Raw genomic sequence first — 18722 nt, 5'->3', positions numbered from 1 at the left:
TCGCCCCGTGGAATGTCCCCTAAATTCTGTGAGGGGCTGTAGCAGCGCAGGAGGAGAGGCAGAGGGGTCCCAGGACGTCCCTTATGGGAGTGAGGGGGCGCAGCGGCGCGGCCCGGGGTAGGAGGGGGGACAAAGCGGCTGTGGGGGGTCTCCGGATAGGGCGGGGAGTCATAGAGAGCGGCCTGTGGGCCGGGAGGATCTCCTTTGGCGCCGAATACGGCGCCGCCTGCCGGGCGGGAGGACCCACCGCGCCGGGGGGAACCGGGCCCTCGAGAATGGGCGGGGCCTGACCGGGTCACGGGGACACCAGGTCACGCCCCTTCCCCGGCGGCCAGGCCAACGGACCAATCAGCGCCCGGTGGGCGGAGGGGGGCGCGGTCACGCGCAGGAGTGGCAGCTCGTCCAACCAATGGCGACGCGGGGGTGGAGGAGCGCTGGCCACTGAGGCGCCGGATTTGGGGAAAGGGGGCGTGGCCTCTGGCGGGCGGCTAATAGGAAGCGAGGGGGCGGGGCCAGCGGGGCCGCCGGGACGCGGGGGAAGCGGCGGTCGCGGAGCGGTGAGTTTGGGGGGCGGGGGGGACCCACGTGACCTCCCGTATCGCGTGACTATCGCGACATGACCCCCCCCCCTCAGTGACGAGGACTCCCCTCCCCCCCCGGGGCTGATCGGCTGTTTCGGGGGCCGCGACCCCCGGGACCCCCCGTGGGTCCGAGGTGACCCCCAACCCCCCCGCCGGACCCCCCTGGAGGGCCCGGGACCCTCTACAGGGGCCAGGACCCCTCTGCAAGACCCCCCTGTCAGCCCCTATAGGACCTAGAACCCCTTTATAGGACCTGGGACCCCCCATATAGGGCCCGGGACCCTCTTATGGGGTCTGGGACCCCCTACAGGGACCGGGAGCCCCTTATGGGGTCTGGGACCCCCTTATAGGGACCAAGACCCTTTATGGGGACCGGGACCCCCTATAAGGACCCCATTTATGGACCGAGACCCTCCCGTCAGCCCCCTGAGGGGTCTGGGAGCCCCCCATAGACCAGCCCCCCCATAGGCACCCAGGCCCCTCTGCAAGACCCCCCCAAACTCCCCCCATAGGGCCCAGGACCCCCTTTAGGCCCTGGAGACTTGGTCCCAGCTGGCCCCCCAGTACAGACCAGCGCTCCCAGTTTGGCCCCACTGGGTGGTTCTCCCGGGGGCCATTTGGGGCCGGAGTTGCCCCCCTGGTCCCCCCCCGGAGCCAAACGCGGGTGCAGGTGCCCCCCAGGGCCATACGGGGCTATAGGTGCCCTCGGGGCCAGCGGTGCCCCCCCCGGGTGCCCCCCGGTGACCTTCAGGTGCCCCCCAGGGCCGGAGGTGCCCCCAAATCCCCCCCCAGGGCCGGAGGTGCCCCCCCGGTGTCCTCAGGTGTCCCCCGGTGTCCTCAGGTGCCCCCCCCGGGGCCATGCGGGGCCATAACGGGACCCCCCCGGGGCCGTAACGGGACCCCCCCGGGGCCGTGCGGGGCTCTGGGTGTCCCCCCCGGGGCTCTATGGGGCCATGGGGGGCTGGAGGTGCCCCCCCCGTGTCCCCCCGGGGCTGGAGAGTTGCCCTCAGGTTCCCCCCCCGGTGGCCCTAAATGCCCCCCGGAGCCGTAGAGGGGCCCCCGGGTGCCCCCCAGGACCGCAAATGTGCCCCCCCTGGTGCTGTCCGGTGCCCCCCAGGGCCACAGAGGTGCCCCCAGGTGCCCCCCAGGGCCATAGAGGTGCCCCCCCCCGGTGCTGTCCGGTGCCCCCCAGGGCCACAGAGGTGCCCCCAGGTGCCCCCCAGGGCCATAGAGGTGCCCCCCCCGGTGCTGTCCGGTGCCCCCCAGGACCGCCCGCCCGGACTTTGCCCCCCCCCCCGGGTTAATGATTCACTGAGGGGGGGGCGGGACCTCCGGCCGGGGGCGGGGGGAGACCCGGGGGGGGCGAGTTTGGGCCAGAAAGGGGGTCCCGGGACAGGGGACACGTGGGAGGGTCCCGGGAGAGGGGACACGATCTGCGGGAAGGTATCTGGGGGGGGGGGGGGGGGGGGTGTGCGAGGGGGTCCTCGGGCGAGGGGGGGGGGTCGTGGGAAGGGTCCTTGTTCCGGGGGGGTCCTGGGAAAGGTTCTGGGAGAAGGGGGGGGCGTGTAAAGGGGTCCTTGTGCAGGAGGGGGTCGTGGGGAGGGTCCCCGTGGGGGGGGGACTCGTGGGAAAGGTCCTTGTTCCAGGGGGGTCCTGGAAAGGGTCTGGGGGAAGGGGGGGGAGGGCTCGTGCGAGGGGGGGTCATGGGAAGGGTCCCTGTGCAAAGGGGGGGGTCATGGGAAGGGGGTCCTTGTGCAAAGGGGGGGGTCCTGGGAAGGGTCCCCGTGGGGGGGGGCTCGTGGGAAAAGTCCTTGTTCCAGGGGGGTCCCTGTGCAGGGGGGGGGTCGTGGGAAGGGCCCTTATGTGAGGGGGGGTCGTGTGAGGGGGTCCCTGTGCAAGGGGGGGGGTCGTGTAAGGAGGTCCCTGTGCAAGGGGGGGGTCGTGGGAAGGGTCCTTGTGTGAGGGGGGGGTCGTGTGAGGGGGACCTTGTGCAGGGGGGGGTCATGTGAGGGGGGGTCGTATAAGGAGGTCCTTGTGCAAAGGCGGGGGGGTCGTGTGAGGGGGTCCTTGTGTGGGGGGGGTCGTGGGAAGGGTCCTTGTGTGAGGGGGGGTCGTGTGAGGGGGTCCTTGTGGGGGGGGGGGGTCGCGGGAAGGGTCCTTGTGCGAGGGGGCATGTCCTCGTGCAAAGGGGGGGGGGGTTGTGAGGGGGGGGCTCAGGAGGGACGTGCTGGGGGGGGGTGAGTGTGCAAGGGGGTCTTTGGGCAAGGGGGGGCTCTGGCCGAGGTGCCCGTGAGGGGGGGGGGTTCTTTGTGCAGGGGGGGGGGTTGTGCAAGGTGGGGGGGGAGGGACGTGCCTGGGGGGGGTGAGTGTGCAAAGGGGGGGTGAGTGTGCAAAGGGGGGGGTCTGTGGGGGGGGGTGAGTGTGCAAAGGGGGGGGTCTGTGGGGGGGGGTGAGTGTGCAAAGGGGGGGGGTCTGTGAGGGGGGGTGAGTGTGCAGAGGGGGGGTCTGTGAGGGGGGGTGAGTGTGCAAAGGGGGGGGGTCTGTGAGGGGGGTGAGTGTGCAAAGGGGGGGGTCTGTGAGGGGGGGTGAGTGTGCAAAGGGGGGGTTTGTGAGGGGGGGTGAGTGTGCAAAGGGGGGGGTCTGTGAGGGGGGGGTGAGTGTGCAAAGGGGGGGGTCTGTGAGGGGGGGTGAGTGTGCAAAGGGGGGGTCTGTGAGGGGGGGTGAGTGTGCAAAGGGGGGGTTTGTGAGGGGGGGTGAGTGTGCAAAGGGGGGGGTCTGTGAGGGGGGGTGAGTGTGCAAAGGGGGGGTCTGTGAGGGGGGGTGAGTGTGCAAAGGGGGGGTCTGTGAGGGGGGGTGAGTGTGCAAAGGGGGGGGTCTGTGAGGGGGGGTGAGTGTGCAAAGGGGGGGTCTGAGGGGGGGGGGCTCGTGCAAGAGTCCCCGGTGTGTAAAGGGGGGGCTTCTTATGGGGGGGGGGTTGGGGGAGATCCCACCCCCCCTGGGATGGGGTGAGTGGGGTCAAAGGTCACTGGTGGAAAGGTGAGGGGGGGGCTCAGGTGCGTTTTGATGTTTTTTGGCCCGGGAGGGGTCAAAGGTCACTGGGATGAAGGGGAGGAGGGGCCCAGGTGCTTTTTGATGTTTTTTTGGTCCAGGAGGGGTCAAAGGTCACTGGGGCAAAGGGGAGGGGGGGAGTTTCTGCTGGTTTTTGTGGGGCTGTGCTGGGGGGGAGGGGGAGATTTGGGGGGTTCGAAGGCTCTGGGGGGGTTTGGGAGGTTCAGGGGGGACTGTGCTGGGGGAGGGGGGGCTAGGGGGGGTTTGGGTGGTTTGGGGGGGTCTGGGACGTTCGGGGGGGGAACTGCACCGGGTGTGGGTTTGGGGGAATTTGGGGGGTCAGGGGTTGGGGTCTCTGCTGACCCCTGACCCCCCTCCCCCTGCTGTGCCCCCCCCAGATGTTCCAGCTGTGCCTCCCCCGGGGGGGGGGGCCGGGCCCTGCTGGGGCTGCGGCTGCTCCGGGGCCCCCCCGGCCCCGCCCGGGCCGTGAGTTACCAACCCCTGCGCAAGGTCCTGGTGGCCAACAGGGGTGAGTTACTAGCCATGACCCCCCCCCAACTCCCCCTGACCCCCTTGTGAACCCTGGGAACCCCCTGACCCCCCCTGACCCCCCTGATCCCTCCTGACCTCCCTTGACACCCCCCTGGCCCCCCAACCCCCCTCAACATCTCCTGAACCCCCCTGTGTCCCCTGGGAACCTTCTGACACCCCCTGGACCCCCCCGATTTCCCCCTGACCCCCCTTGAACCCCCTCTGATCCCCCCTGACCCTCCTTGAACCCCCTCTGATGCCCCCTGACCCCCCTTGAACCCCTCCCCGTCCCCCCCTGGCCCCCCTTGAGCCCCCCCTTATCCCCCCCTGACCCCCTTGAACCCCCTCTGATCCCCCCTGACCCCCTTGAACCCCCTCTGATCCCCCCTGACCCCCCCTTGAACCCCCTCTGATCCCCCCTGGCCCCCCTTGAACCCCCCCCCGGTTCCCCCCTGACTCCCCTTAAACCCCCCCTTATCCCCCCCTGGCCCCCCTTGAACCCTCTCTGATCCCCCCTGGCCCCCCTTGAACCCCCCCCCGGTCCCCCCCTGACCCCCCTTGACCCCCCCCAACCCCCCCTAACCCCCCTTGAACCCCCCCCGGTCCCCCCTTGAACCCCCTTGAACCCCCTCTGATCCCCCCTGACCCCCCTTGAACCCCCCCTGACCCCCCCAACCCCCCTTGTCCCCGAGTGTCCCCCGAGGTGGGATCAGGATCCGGCTGTTCCGGAGCTCGGGATCAGGGCAGTGCCCGTGTCCTGTCCCCTCCTTTGGGGTGTCCCCAATGGCACAGGGTGTCCCCAAGCTGTCCCCAAGTGTCCCCAATGGCACAGGGTGTCCCCAAGCTGTCCCCAAGTGTCCCCAGTGGCACAGGGTGTCCCCAAGCTGTCCCCAAGTGTCCCCAATGGCACAGGCTGTCCCCAAGCTGTCCCCAAACTGTCCCCAAGCTGTCCCCATGTGACCCCCCCACATGAAATCCCACCCGGGTGTTCCAGCCCTGCCCGGAGCTCGGGATCGGGGCAGTGTCCGTGTCCCCCCCTCCCCTTTGGGGTGTCCCCCGTGACACAGAGGTGTCCCCACATCCCCAGTTCCACATCCCTGCGTCCCCAGTCTCGTGTCCCCGTGGCACAGGGGTGTCTCCATGCCCCCCATTCCGTGTCACCCCCCCAGGTGAGATCGCCATCCGGGTGTTCTGGGTGTGCACGGAGCTGGGGATCCGGACGGTGACCGTGTCCCCAGTGGGACAGGCTGTCCCTGAGCTGTCCCCAGTGGGACAGGCTGTCCCCAGGCTGTCCCTGAGCTGTCCCCAGTGGGGCAGGCTGTCCCCAAGCTGTCCCCAGGCTGTCCCTGAGCTGTCCTCAGTGGGGCAGACTGTCCCTGAGCTGTCCCTGGGTTGTCCCCAGGCTGTCCCCAGGCTGTCCCCAAGCTGTCCCCAGGCTGTCCCCAGGCTGTCCCCGAGCTGTCCCCAGGTTGTTCCCAAGCTGTCCCCAGGCTGTCCCCAAGCTGTCCCCAGTGGGACAGGCTGTCCCCAGGCTGTCCCCAGGCTGTCCCTGAGCTGTCTCCAGGCTGTCCCTAAGCTGTCCCTAGTGGGGCAGGCTATCCCCAACCTGTTCCTGGCTTGTCCCCAAGCTGTCCCCAGGCTGTCCCCAAGCTGTCCCTGGGCTGTCCCCAGGCTATAACCAAGCTGTCCCCAGATTGTCCCCAAGCTGTCCCTGAGCTGTCCCCAAGCTGTCCCCAGTGGGGTAGGCTGTCCCCAGGCTGTCCCCAGGCTGTCCCCAGGCTGTCCCCAAGTTGTCCCCGAGCTGTCCCCAAGCTGTCCCTGGGCTGTCCCCGAGCTGTCCCTAAGCTGTCCCCAGGTTGTCCCCGAGCTGTCCCCAGGCTGTCCCCATGTGTCCCCAAGCTGTCCCCAGGCTGTCCCCGAGCTGTCCCTGTGTCCCCCCCAGGTGAGATCGCCATCCGGGTGTTCCGGGCGTGCACGGAGCTGGGGATCCGGACGGTGGCCATGTCCCCAGTGGGAAAGGCTGTCCCCAAGCTGTCCCCAGGCTGTCCCCGAGCTGTCCCCAGTGGGACAGGCTGTCCCCAGGCTGTCCCTGGGTTGTCCCCAAACTGTCCCCGAGCTGTCCCTGGGTTGTCCCCAAGCTATTCCCGAGCTGTCCCCAGTGGGGCAGGCTGTCCCCAGGCTGTCCCCAGGCTGTCCCCAGGCTGTCCCCAACCTGTCCCTGGGCTGTCCCCAAGCTGTCCCCAGGCTGTCCCTGAGCTGTCCCTGTGTGTCCCCCCCCCCAGGTGAGATCGCCATCCGGGTGTTCCGGGCGTGCACGGAGCTGGGGATCCGGACGGTGGCCGTGTACTCGGAGCAGGACACGGGGCAGATGCATCGCCAGAAGGCCGACGAGGCCTATTTGGTGGGCAGGGGGCTGCCCCCCGTGCAGGCCTACCTGCACATCCCCGACATCATCCGCGTGGCACAGGTACCTGGGGGGGAAAAACACACCTGGGGGGGGAAAACACAGCTGGGACACGTCTGGGACACGTCTGGGACACAACTGGGACACGTCTGGGGGGGTAAAACACACCTGGGACGCACCTGGGGGGAGGGGGCTGCCCCCTCGTGCAGGCCCTACCTGCACATCCCCGACATCATCCGCGTGGCACAGGTACCTGGGCACACCTGGGGGGGGAAAAACACAGCTGGGACACACCTGGGACACAGCTGGGACACGTCTGGGGGGGTAAAACACACCTGGGACACACCTGGGGGGAGGGGGCTGCCCCCTGTGCAGGCCCTACCTGCACATCCCCGACATCATCCGCGTGGCACAGGTACCTGGGACACACCTGGGGGGGGGGGAACACACCTGGGACACACCCAACACACCTGGGACACACCTGGGGGGAGGGGGCTGCCCCCTGTGCGGGCCCTACCTGTACATCCCTGATATCATTTGTGTGGCACAGGTACCTGGGACACCTGGGGGGGGGAACACACCTGGGACACACCCAAGACACCTGGGACACACCTGGGACACATCTGGGATACACCCAACACACCTGGGACACACCTGGAACACACCTGGGACACACCCAACACACCTGGGACACACCTGGGGACACCTTGGGGAGGGGACGCAGCTGGGACACTGGAGGGGGTCTCTGGGGTGCTGAAGGGGTCCTGTGACCCCCCTGGGTGCCCCTGGTTTGGGGTCTGGGTGAGGTCCCTGACCCCATTTGCCCCCCCAAGAGAACGGGGTTGATGCCACCCACCCCAGGTATGGGTCTGGGGGGGGTTTGGGGGGTCTGGGTGAGGTCCCTGACCCCATTTGCCCCCCAGGAGAACGGGGTCGATGCCACCCACCCCGGGTATGGGTCTGGAGAGGGTTTGGGCGGTCTGGGTGAGGTCCCTGACCCCATTTCCCCTCCAGGAGAACGGGGTCGATGCCACCCACCCCGAGTACAGGTCTGGGGGTTCTGGGGGTGGTCCCTGACCTCATTTGCCCCCCAGGAGAACGGGGTCGATGCCACCCACCCCGGGTACGGGTTTGAGGGGGTGTTTGGGGGGTCTGGGTGAGGTCCCTGACCCCCCTGTGCCCCCCCAGGAGAACGGGGTCAATGCCACCCACCCCGGGTATGGGTCTGGGGAGTCTTGGGGTGGTCCCTGACCTCATTTGCCCCCCCAGGAGAACGGGGTCAATGCCACCCACCCCGGGTAGGGGTTTGAGGGGGTGTTTGGGGGGTCTGGGTGAGGTCCCTGACCCCCTGTGCCCCCCCAGGAGAACGGGGTCGATGCCATCCACCCCAGGTACAGGTCTGGGGGTTCTGGGGGTGGTCCCTGACCCCCTGTGCCCCCCCAGGAGAACGGGGTTGATGCCACCCACCCCGAGTACAGGTCTGGGGGTTCTGGGGGTGGTCCCTGACCCCTCTGTGCCCCCCAGGAGAACGGGGTCGATGCCATCCACCCCGGGTACGGGTTCCTGTCCGAGCGGGCCGACTTTGCCCAGGCCTGTGTGGACGCGGGGGTTCGGTTCGTGGGGCCCTCCCCCGACGTCGTGCGCAAGATGGGCGACAAAGTGGAGGCTCGGGCCATCGCCATCGCTGCCGGTGGGCACGGGGGGTACTGGGGGGGGTTAGAGGGGGATTTGGGGGGGTTAGAGGGAGTTTGAGGGGGATTTGGAGGGGTTAGAGGGGGACAAAGTGGAGGCTCGGGCCATCGCCATCGCTGCCAGTGGGCACGGGGGGCACTGGGGGGGGCTTTGGGGAGCTTAAAGTGGGATTTGGGGGGTTAGAAGGGGACAAAGTGGAGGCTCGGGCCATCGCCATCGCTGCCGGTGGGCACAGGGGGCACTGGGGGGGGTTAGAGGGGGATTTGGGGGGGTTAGAGGGGGATTTGGGGGGGTTAGAGGGGGACAAAGTGGAGGCTCGGGCCATCGCCATCGCTGCCGGGGGGCACGGGGGGCTTTGGGGGGGTTAGAGTGGGATTTGGGGGGGCTGAGGGAACTTTGGGGGGGTGTCCTGGGGGGGGGGTCTGTGGATTTTCCCCAAGCCCCCCCTGACCCCCTTGTCCTCACAGGGGTCCTGGTGGTCCCAGTGGGGTTTTGAGGGGTCCCGAGGGTGTCCCCAGCCCCCCTGACCCCCCTGTCCCCCCAGGGGTCCCGGTGGGGTTTTGGGGGGTCCCGAGGGTGCCCCCAAGCCCCCCTGACCCCCCTCTCCCCCCAGGGGTCCTGGTGGTCCCAGTGGGGTTTTGGGGGGTCCCGAAGGTGCCCCCAAGCCCCCCTGACCCCCCTGTCTCCCCAGGGGTCCCGGGGGGGTTTTGAGGGGTCCCGAGGGTGCCCCCAAGCCCCCCTGACCCCCCCTGTTCCCCCAGGGGTCCCGGTGGGGTTTTGGGGGGTCCTGAGGGTGCCCCCAAGCCCCCCTGATCCCCCTGTCCCCCCAGGGGTCCCGGTGGGGTTTGAGGGGTCCCGAGGGTGCCCCCCAAGCCCCCCTGACCCCCCTGTTCCCCCAGGGGTCCTGGTGGGGTTTTGAGGGGTCCCAAGGGTGCCCCCCAAGCCCCCCTGACCCCCTGTCCCTGTAGGGGTCCCGGGGGGGTTTTGGGGGGTCCCAAGGGTGCCCCCCAAGCCCCCCTGACCCCCTGTCCCTGTAGGGGTTGGGGGGGGGGTTTGGGGGGTCCCGGGGGTGCCCCCAAGCCCCCCTGACCCCCTGTCCCTGTAGGGGTCCCAGTGGGATTTTGGGGGGTCCCGAGGGTGCCCCCCAAACCCCCCTGACCCCGCTGTCCCCCCAGGGGTCCTGGTGGTCCCGGTGGGGTTTTGGGGGGTCCCGAGGGTGCCCCCAAGCCCTCCTGACCCCCCTGTCCCCCCAGGGGTCCTGGTGGTCCCGGTGGGGTTTTGAGGGGTCCCGAGGGTGCCCCCAAGCCCTCCTGACCCCCCTGTCCCCCCAGGGGTCCTGGTGGTCCCAGTGGGGTTTTGAGGGGTTCCGAGGGTGCCCCCCAAACCCCCCTGACCCCCCTGTCCCCCCAGGGGTCCCGGTGGTCCCCGGGACGCCGTCCCCGGTGTCGTCGCTGGCCGAGGCTCAGGAATTCGCCTCCCGGGTCGGGTTCCCCGTGATCCTCAAGGCCGCCCACGGGGGCGGCGGCCGCGGGATGAGGATGGTCCGGGAGCCCCAGGTACGGGGACCCCAAAGCCACGGGAGCCCCGACCCCCGGGAATCCCAAATCCCCGCCAATCCCAAACCCCTGGGAACTCAAACACCCAGGAGGCCAAATTCCCACACCCCAAATTTCCCCCCCAGGAATCCCAAATCCCCTGTGGCTCCAAACTCCCGGGAGTCCAAATCCCCAGGAAACGCAAATCCCCCAGGGCCCCAAATCCCCCAGGGCCCCAAATCCCCAGGAATCCCAAATCCCCGGGAATCCCAAATCCCTGGGACTCCAAACTCCTGGAAGCCCAAATCCCCGGGGCCCCGAATCCCTGGACCCCAAATCCCTGGGCCTCAAATCCCTGGGACCCCAAATCCCCAGGGCCCAAATCCCTGGACCCCAAATCCCTGGGACCCCAAATCCCCAGGGCCCAAATTCCTGGGACCCCAAATCCCCCCATAGGAATCCTAAATCCCTGGGACTCCAAACTCCTGGGAACCCAAATCCCCACGAAACCCAAATCCCTGCAACCCCCAAATCCCTGGAACCCCGGCTCCCTGGGAATCCGGAATCCTTGAGAGCCCAGATCCCCCAGGACCCCAAATCCCCCAGAGCCAAATTCCCAGACCCCAAATCCCCAGGAATTCCGAATCCCTGGGATTTCCAAACTCCTGGGAGCCCAAATCCCCGCGAAACCCAAATCCCTGCAACCCCCAAATCCCTGGAACCCCGGCTCCCTGGGAATCCGAAATCCTTGAGAGCCCAAATCCCCCAGAGGACCCCAAATCCTCAGGAGCCCAAATCCCTGGAACGCCCAAACCCCTGGATTTGGGGTAACCCAGTGGGTGGGGGCACCCCGGGTTTTGGGGTATCCTGGGAAGTTCTGGGGTATTCTGGGAGGTTTGGGGCTATCTGGGGGGTTTTGGGGTACCCTGGGGGGGTTTGGGGTACCCCTGGGGGGTTCTGGGGTATCCTGGGAGGTTGGGGGCTATCTGGGGGGTTTTGGGCTATCTGGGGGGTTTTGGGGTACCCCTGGGGGGTTTTGGGGTATCCTGGGAGGTTTGGGGCTATCTGGGGGGTTTTGGGGTACCCTGGGGGGGGTTTGGGGTATCCTGGGAGGTTTGGGGCTATCTGGGGGGTTTTGGGGTACCCTGGGGGGGTTTTGGGGTACCCTGGGGGGGTTCTGGGGTATCCTGGGAGGTTTGGGGCTATCTGGGGGGTTTTGGGCTATCTGGGGGGTTTTGGGGTACCCCTGGGGGGTTCTGGGGTGCCAGATTTCGGGGTGCCAGGTTTGGGGGTCCCGCAGGAGCTGGAGGAGAACTTCTCCCGCGCCACCTCCGAGGCCTTGGCGGCTTTTGGGAACGGGGAACTGTTCGTGGAGAAGTTCATCGAGAGGCCGCGGCACATCGAGGTCCAGATCCTGGGTACGGCCTGGGGGGGGGCCATGGCCACTTTTGGGGTTCCTGGGTCCATTTTCTGGGGCTCCTGGATCCATTTCTGGGGCTCCATGACCAGTTTCGGGGTTCTCTCTTACGTCCCAGGTGACTCCCACGGGAACGTGGTGCACCTGCCCGAGCGGGATTGCTCCATCCAGGGCCCTTTTTGGGGTGTCCATGTCCCTTTTCGGGGTTCCTGGATCCATTTTTGGGGTTCCCTGCCCCCCCAGGTGACTCCCACGGGAACGTGGTGCACCTGCACGAGCGGGATTGCTCCATCCAGGGCTCTTTTTGGGGTTCCCGGATCCATTTTTAGGGTTCCTGGATCCATTTTTGGGGTTCCTGGACCCATTTCTGGTATTCCTGGATCCGTTTTTGGGGTTCCCTGCCCCGCAGGTGACTCCCACGGGAACGTGGTGCACCTGCCCGAGCGGGATTGCTCCATCCAGGGCCCTTTTTGGGGTTCCTGGATCCATTTCTGGGGTTCCTGGATCCATTTCTGGGGTTCCTGGATCCCTTTTCGGGGTTCCTGGATCCATTTTTGGGGTTCCCTGCCCCGCAGGTGACTCCCACGGGAACGTGGTGCACCTGCACGAGCGGGATTGCTCCATCCAGCGGCGGCACCAGAAGGTTGTGGAGATCGCCCCGGCCGCCCGGCTGCCCCCCGAGCTCCGCGCCCGCCTGGCCAACGACGCCGTGCGCCTGGCACAGCAGGTACCCCCGAAACGGGGGGCTGGGGGGGCACCGAGTGGGGGGGACAGGGGAGAATAGGGTGGGGGGGCTGGCTCCCCCCCTCACCGGTGTGGTTTGGGGTGCCAGGTGGGCACGGCAGGTACCCCCAAACTGGGGGGATACAGATCAGAATAGGGTGGGAGGGCTGGCTCCCCCTCTCACCGGTGTGGTTTGGGGTGCCAGGTGGGCACGGCAGGTACCCCCAAACTGGGAGGGCACAGAATAGGGGGGCACATTGGAGAATAGGGTGGGGGGTCTGGCTCCTCCCCTCACCTGTGTGATTTGGGGTGCCAGGTGGGCACGGCAGGTACCTGGGGACTGGGAGGGCACAGAATGGGGGGACAGGGGAGAACAGGGGGAGGATCTGGCTCCCCCCTTTCACCTGTGTGGTTTGGGGTGCCAGGTGGGCACGGCAGGTACCCCTAAACTGGGGGCACATTGAAGAATAGGGTGGGGGGTCTGGCTCCCCCCCCACCTGTGTGGTTTGGGGTCCCAGGTGGGCACAGCAGGTACCCCCAAACTGGGGGAACACGGAATGGGGGGAGAGGGGAGAACAGGGGGAGGATCTGGCTCCCCCCTTTCACCTGTGTGGTTTGGGGTGCCAGGTGGGCACAGCAGGTACCCCCAAAATGGGGACTGGGGGGGACAGGGGAGAAATAGGGGGAGGATCTGGCTCCCCCCTTTCACCTGTGTGGTTTGGGGTGCCAGATGGGCACGGCAGGTACCCCCAAAATGGGGGCTGGGGGGGACAGGGGAGAATAGGGTGGGGGGTCTGGCTCCCCCCTTTCACCTGTGTGGTTTGGGGTGCCAGGTGGGCTACGAGAACGCGGGCACGGTGGAGTTCCTGGTGGACCAGAACGGGGACTATTATTTCATCGAGGTCAACTCGAGGCTGCAGGTGGAGCACACGGTCACCGAGGAGATCACCGAGTGAGCCGGGGCGGGGGAACCCCAAAAACACCCCGGGGGACCCCAAAAACCCAGGGGGAAACCCCAAAAAACCCAGGGGGAAACCCCCAAAACACCCCGGGGAACCCTAAAAACCCGGGGGGAACCCCAAAAAACCCAGGGGGAACCCCCAAAACACCCCGGGGAACCCCTAAAAACCCAGGGGGAACCCCAAAAACACCCCGGGGAACCCTAAAAACCCGGGGGGAACCCCAAAAACACCCCGAGGAACCCCAATAAACCCAGGGGGAACCCAAAAAACACCCCAGGGAACCCAAAAATCCCGGGGGGAAACCCCAAAAATTCTGGGGGAACACTCGGGGTAGCAGGGGAACCCCAAAACTCCGGGGTGTTGAACACGTGAAATAACGGGACCTGGTCCATGCCCAGCCCCAGGTGCCCATGGGGTGGTATCCCCTGTGCCCCCCTGTGTCCCCCTGACCCCATTATTCCCCCAATGTGGACCTGGTCCATGCCCAGCCCCAGGTGACTGTGGGGTGGTACCCCCTGTGCCCCCCTGACCCTGTAACCCCCTCATTATCCCCCCCAGTGTGGACCTGGTCCATGCCCAGCTCCAGGTGACTGTGGGGTTGTACCCCCTGTGCCCCCCTGACCCCATTATCCCCCCCAGTGTGGGTCTGGTCCACGCCCAGCCCCAGGTGACTGTGGGGTTGTACCCCCTGTGCCCCCCTGACCCCATTGTTTCCCCCAGTGTGGACCTGGTCCATGTCCAGCTCCAGGTGACTGTGGGGTGGTATCCCCTGTGTCCCCCATGCCCCCTGTGCCCCCCTGACCCTGTGCCCCCCTCTGTACCCCCCCAGCGTGGACCTGGTCCATGCCCAGCCCCAGGTGACTGTGGGGTCATACCCCCTGTGCCCCCCTGACCCTGTAACCCCCCCATTATCCCCCCCAGTGTGGACCTGGTCCACGCCCAGCCCCAGGTGACTGGGGGGTCGTACCCCCTGTGCCCCCCTGACCCTGTGCCCCCCTCTGTGCCCCCCCAGTGTGGACCTGGTCCATGCCCAGCTCCAGGTGGCCGCGGGCCGGTCCCTGCCCGAGCTGGGGCTGGTGCAGGAGAACATTCGGGTCAATGGTTGTGCCATCCAGTGCCGCGTCACCACCGAGGACCCCGCGCGCGGCTTCCAGCCCGACACGGGACGCATCGAGGTGGGGACACCGCGGGGTGGCACTGGGAACCCACGGGGGTGGCACTGGGACACCGCTGGGACACCACGGGGACACCGCGGGGTGGCACTGGGAACCCACGGGGATGGCACTGGGACACCACTGGGACACCGTGGGGTGGCACTGGGAACCCACAGGGATGGCACTGGGACACCGCTGGGATACCACGGGGTGACACTGGGACCCACAAGGATGGCACTGGGACACCGGGGGGACACCGGGGGGACACCACGGGGTGGCACTGGGAACCCACAGGGATGGCACTGGGACACCGTGGGGTGGCACTGGGACACTGGGGGGTGGCACTGGGACACCGCGGGGACACCACGGGGTGGCACTGGGAACCCACAGGGATGGCACTGGGACACTGTGGGGTGACACTGGGACCCACAGGAATGGCACTGGGACACCGGGGGGTGACACTGGGACACCGGGGGGTGACACTGGGAACCCACAGGGATGGCACTGGGAAACCACGGGGGTGACACTGGGACACTGGGGGGTGACACTGGGAACCCACAGGGATGGCACTGGGACACTGTGGGGACACCACTGGCCCCCCTCTCAGTGGGGATGACACTGGGACCCCATAGGGGCACCGCTGGCACCCCACGGGGGTGGCACTGGGACACCACGAGGGTGGCACTGGGAACCCCACAGGGACAACCCTGGGACCCCACAGGGATGACACCGGGATCCTGCAGTGGGATCGCTGTAGGGTTTGGGGGGTCCATGGGGGACCTATGGGGGTTTTGGGTCCCTTTGCCAGGTGTCCTGCTCCGGGGAGGGGATGGGTGTGTGTCTGTGGGATATTTGGGGTGTCTCTATAGGGTTTTTGGGGTATCTCTATGTGTTTTTGGGTCCCTTTGCCAGGTGTTCTGCTCCGGGGAGGGGATGGGTGTGTCTATGGGGTTTTGGGGTGTTTCTATGGGGTTTTTGGTGTGTCCCTATGTGGTTTTGGGTCCCTTTGCCAGGTGTTCTGCTCCGGGGAGGGGATGGGTGTCTCTATAGGGTATTTGGGGTGTTTCTATGGGGTTTTTGGGGTGTCTCTATGTGTTTTTGGATCCCTTTGCCAGGTGTTCCGCTCCGGGGAGGGGATGGGTGTGTCTATAGGGTTTTTGGGATATGTCTATGGGGTTTTTGGGGTGTCTCTATGTGTATTTGGGTCCCTTTGCCAGGTGTTCCACTCTGGGGAGGGCATGGGTGTGTCTATAGGGTTTTTGGGATATGTCTATGGGGGTTTTGGGGTGTCTCTATGTGTTTTTGGGGTGTCTCTATGTGTTTTTGGGTCCCTTTCCCAGGTGTTCCGCTCCGGGGAGGGGATGGGTGTGTCTATAGGGTTTTGGGGTGTTTCTATAGGGTTTTTGGGGTGTCTCTATGTGTTTTTGGGTCCCTTTGCCAGGTGTTCTGCTCCGGGGAGGGGATGGGTGTGTCTATGGGGTTTTGGGGTGTTTCTATGGGGTTTTTGGTGTGTCCCTATGTGGTTTTGGGTCCCTTTCCCAGGTGTTCTGCTCCGGGGAGGGGATGGGTGTCTCTATAGGGTATTTGGGGTGTTTCTATGGGGTTTTTGGGGTGTCTCTATGTGTTTTTGGATCCCTTTGCCAGGTGTTCCGCTCCGGGGAGGGGATGGGTGTGTCTATAGGGTTTTTGGGATATGTCTATGGGGTTTTTGGGGTGTCTCTATGTGTATTTGGGTCCCTTTGCCAGGTGTTCCACTCTGGGGAGGGCATGGGTGTGTCTATAGGGTTTTTGGGATATGTCTATGGGGGTTTTGGGGTGTCTCTATGTGTTTTTGGGGTGTCTCTATGTGTTTTTGGGTCCCTTTCCCAGGTGTTCCGCTCCAGGGAGGGGATGGGTGTGTCTATAGGGTTTTGGGGTGTGTCTATAGGGTTTTTGGGGTATCTCTATGTGGTTTTGGGTCCCTTTCCCAGGTGTTCCACTCTGGGGAGGGGATGGGTGTGTCTGTGGGGTATTTGAGGTATTTCTATAGGGTTTTTGGGGTGTATCTATAGGATATTTGGAGTGTCTCTATAGGGTATTTGGGGTGTCGCTATGGAGTTTTTCGGGTGTCTCTATGGGGTTTTTGGGGTGTCTCTATAGGGTTTTTGGGGTGTCTCTATGTGTTTTTGGGGTGTCTCTATGGGTTTTTGGGGTGTCTTTATGTGTTTTGGGGTCCCTTTCCCAGGTGTTCTGCTCCGGGGAGGGGATGGGTGTCTATAGGATTTTTGGGGTGTCTCTATAGGGTTTTTGGGGTGTCTCTATGTGTTTTTGGGGTGTCTCTATGTGTTTTTGGGTCCCTTTGCCAGGTGTTCCGCTCCAAGGAGGGGATGGATGTGTCTATAGGGTTTTTGGGGTGTTTCTATGTGTTTTTGGGGTGTCTCTATGTGTTTTTGGGTCCCTTTCCCAGGTGTTCCGCTCCGGGGAGGGGATGGGTGTCTATAGGATTTTTGGGGTGTCTCTATAGGGTTTTTGGGGTATCTGTATGTGTTTTTGGGGTGTGTCTATGTGTTTTTGGGTCCCTTTGCCAGGTGTTCTGCTCCGGGGAGGGGATGGGTGTCTCTATAGGGTTTTTGGGGTGTCTCCATGGGGTTTTGGGGTGTCTCTATGGAGTTTTTGGGGTGTCTCTATGTGTTTTTGGGGTGTGTCTATGTATTTTTGGGTCCCTTTGCCAGGTGTTCTGCTCCGGGGAGGGGATGGGTGTCTCTATAGGGTATTTGGGGTGTCTCCATGGGGTTTTGGGGTGTCCCTATGTGTTTTTGAGTCCCTTTGCCAGGTGTTCCACTCTGGGGAGGGGATGGGTGTCTCTATAGGATATTTGGGGTGTCTCTATGTGTTTTTGGAGTGTCTCTATGGGGTTTTTGGGGTGTCTCTATAGGATTTTTGGAGTGTCTCTGAGGTTTTTGGGGTGTCTCTATGGGGCTTTTGGGGTGTCTCTATAGGATATTTGGGGTGTCTTTATAGGGTTTTTGGGGTGTCTCTATGTGTTTTTGGGGTCTCTCTATGTGTTTTTGGGGTGTCTCTGTGTTTTTGGGGTGTCCCTATGTGTTTTTGGGTCCCTTTCCCAGGTGTTCCGCTCTGGGGAGGGGATGGGTGTGTGTCTGTGGGGTATTTGGGGTGTGTCTATAGGGTTTTTGGGGTGTCTCTATGTATTTTTGGGGTCTCTCTATGTGTTTTTGGGGTGTCTCTGTGTTTTTGGGGTGTCCCTATGTGTTTTTGGGTCCCTTTCCCAGGTGTTCCGCTCTGGGGAGGGGATGGGTGTGTCTATGGGGTATTTGGGGTGTGTCTATAGGGTTTTTGGGGTGTGTCTATGTATTTTTGGGTCCCTTTCCCAGGTGTTCTGCTCCGGGGAGGGGATGGGTGTCTCTATGGGGTTTTTGGGGTGTGTCTATAGGGTTTTTGGGGTGTCTCTATGTGTTTTTGGGTCCCTTTCCCAGGTGTTCCGCTCCGGGGAGGGGATGGGTGTGTCTATAGGGTTTTTGGGGTGTCTCTATAGGGTTTTTGGGGTGTCTCTATGGGGTTTTTGGGGTATCTCTATGCGTTTTTGGGGTGTCTCTATGTATTTTTGGGTCCCTTTCCCAGGTGTTCTGCTCCGGGGAGGGGATGGGTGTGTCTATAGGGTATTTGGGGTGTCTCTATGGGGTTTTTGGGGTGTCTCTATAGGATTTTTGCGCTGTCTCTATGAGGTTTTTGGGGTGTCTCTATGCGTTTTTGGGGTGTCCCTATGTGTTTTTGGGTCCCTTTCCCAGGTGTTCCGCTCCGGGGAGGGGATGGGGATCCGCCTGGACTCGGCCTCAGCGTTCCAGGGGGCCCTGATCTCGCCCCACTACGACTCCCTGCTGGTGAAGGTGGTGGCCCACGGGCCCGACCAGCCCGCGGCCGCCGCCAAGATGAGCCGGGCCCTGGCCGAGTTCAGGATCAGGGGGGTCAAGGTGGGCGCGGGGGGGGGCTCGGGGGGGGGCAGCAGGGGCTGGGGGGGCTTGGGGGGTATTTAGGGGGGTCTGGTGTGGTGCACGAGGGGGTTTGGGGGGGTTTTGGGGGGGCTCTGTGGGGTGTACGAGGGGGTTGGGGGGGGGTTGGGGGGTATTTGGGGGGGCTTGGGGAGGGGGCCCAAGGGGGTTGGGGGGCGTGGGGGGTATTTAGGGGGGTCTGGTGGGGTGCACGAGGGGGTTTGGGGGGGTTTTGGGGGGGCTCTTTGGGGTGTACGAGGGGGCTGGGGGCTTTGGGGAATGTTGGGGGGGCTTTTGGGGGACGCAGGAGGGGGTTGGGGGGTATTTGGGGGGGCTCTGGGGTGCAGGAGGGGGTTGGGGGGTATTTGGGGGGGGGGGCTCGGGGAGGGGCCAGGAGGGGGTTGGGGGGCGTGGGGGGTATTTAGGGGGGTCTGGTGGGGTGCATGAGGGTTTTGGGGGATATTGGGGGGGCTCTGTGGGGTGCACGAGGGGGTTGGGGGCTTTGGGGGATATTGGGGGGGCTTTTGGGGGTGCAGGAGGGGGTTGGGGGGCTTTGGTGAATATTGGGGGGCTTTTGGGGGGTGCAGGAGGGAGTTGGGGGGCGTGGGGGGTATTTAGGGGGGTCTGGTGTGGTGCACGAGGGGGTCGGGGGGGGTTTTGGGGGGGCTCTGTGGGGTGTACGAGGGGGT

General features: G+C 65.1%; 1 protein-coding gene across 1 annotated transcript; it reads left to right on the top strand.

The window, feature by feature from the left end:
* Positions 1-68: 68 nt before the first annotated feature.
* LOC116781917 (pyruvate carboxylase, mitochondrial-like) lies at positions 69-18070 on the top strand (the record flags this gene model as incomplete). Its single annotated transcript, XM_032677723.1, is given in 11 exon segments — positions 69-89; positions 4028-4054; positions 4056-4158; positions 6443-6627; positions 8089-8254; positions 9667-9812; positions 11092-11209; positions 11784-11935; positions 12765-12883; positions 13906-14068; positions 17833-18070. Coding segments are annotated over 11 exon segments (1423 nt in total), but the record flags the coding sequence as incomplete, so codon positions are not given.
* Between the last annotated feature and the right edge of the window lie 652 nt (positions 18071-18722).

The sequence above is a fragment of the Chiroxiphia lanceolata genome, unplaced genomic scaffold, assembly GCF_009829145.1.
Source record: "Chiroxiphia lanceolata isolate bChiLan1 unplaced genomic scaffold, bChiLan1.pri scaffold_92_arrow_ctg1, whole genome shotgun sequence".
Taxonomy (NCBI): domain Eukaryota; kingdom Metazoa; phylum Chordata; class Aves; order Passeriformes; family Pipridae; genus Chiroxiphia; species Chiroxiphia lanceolata.
This window is presented reverse-complemented; position numbering and strand designations above follow the sequence as displayed.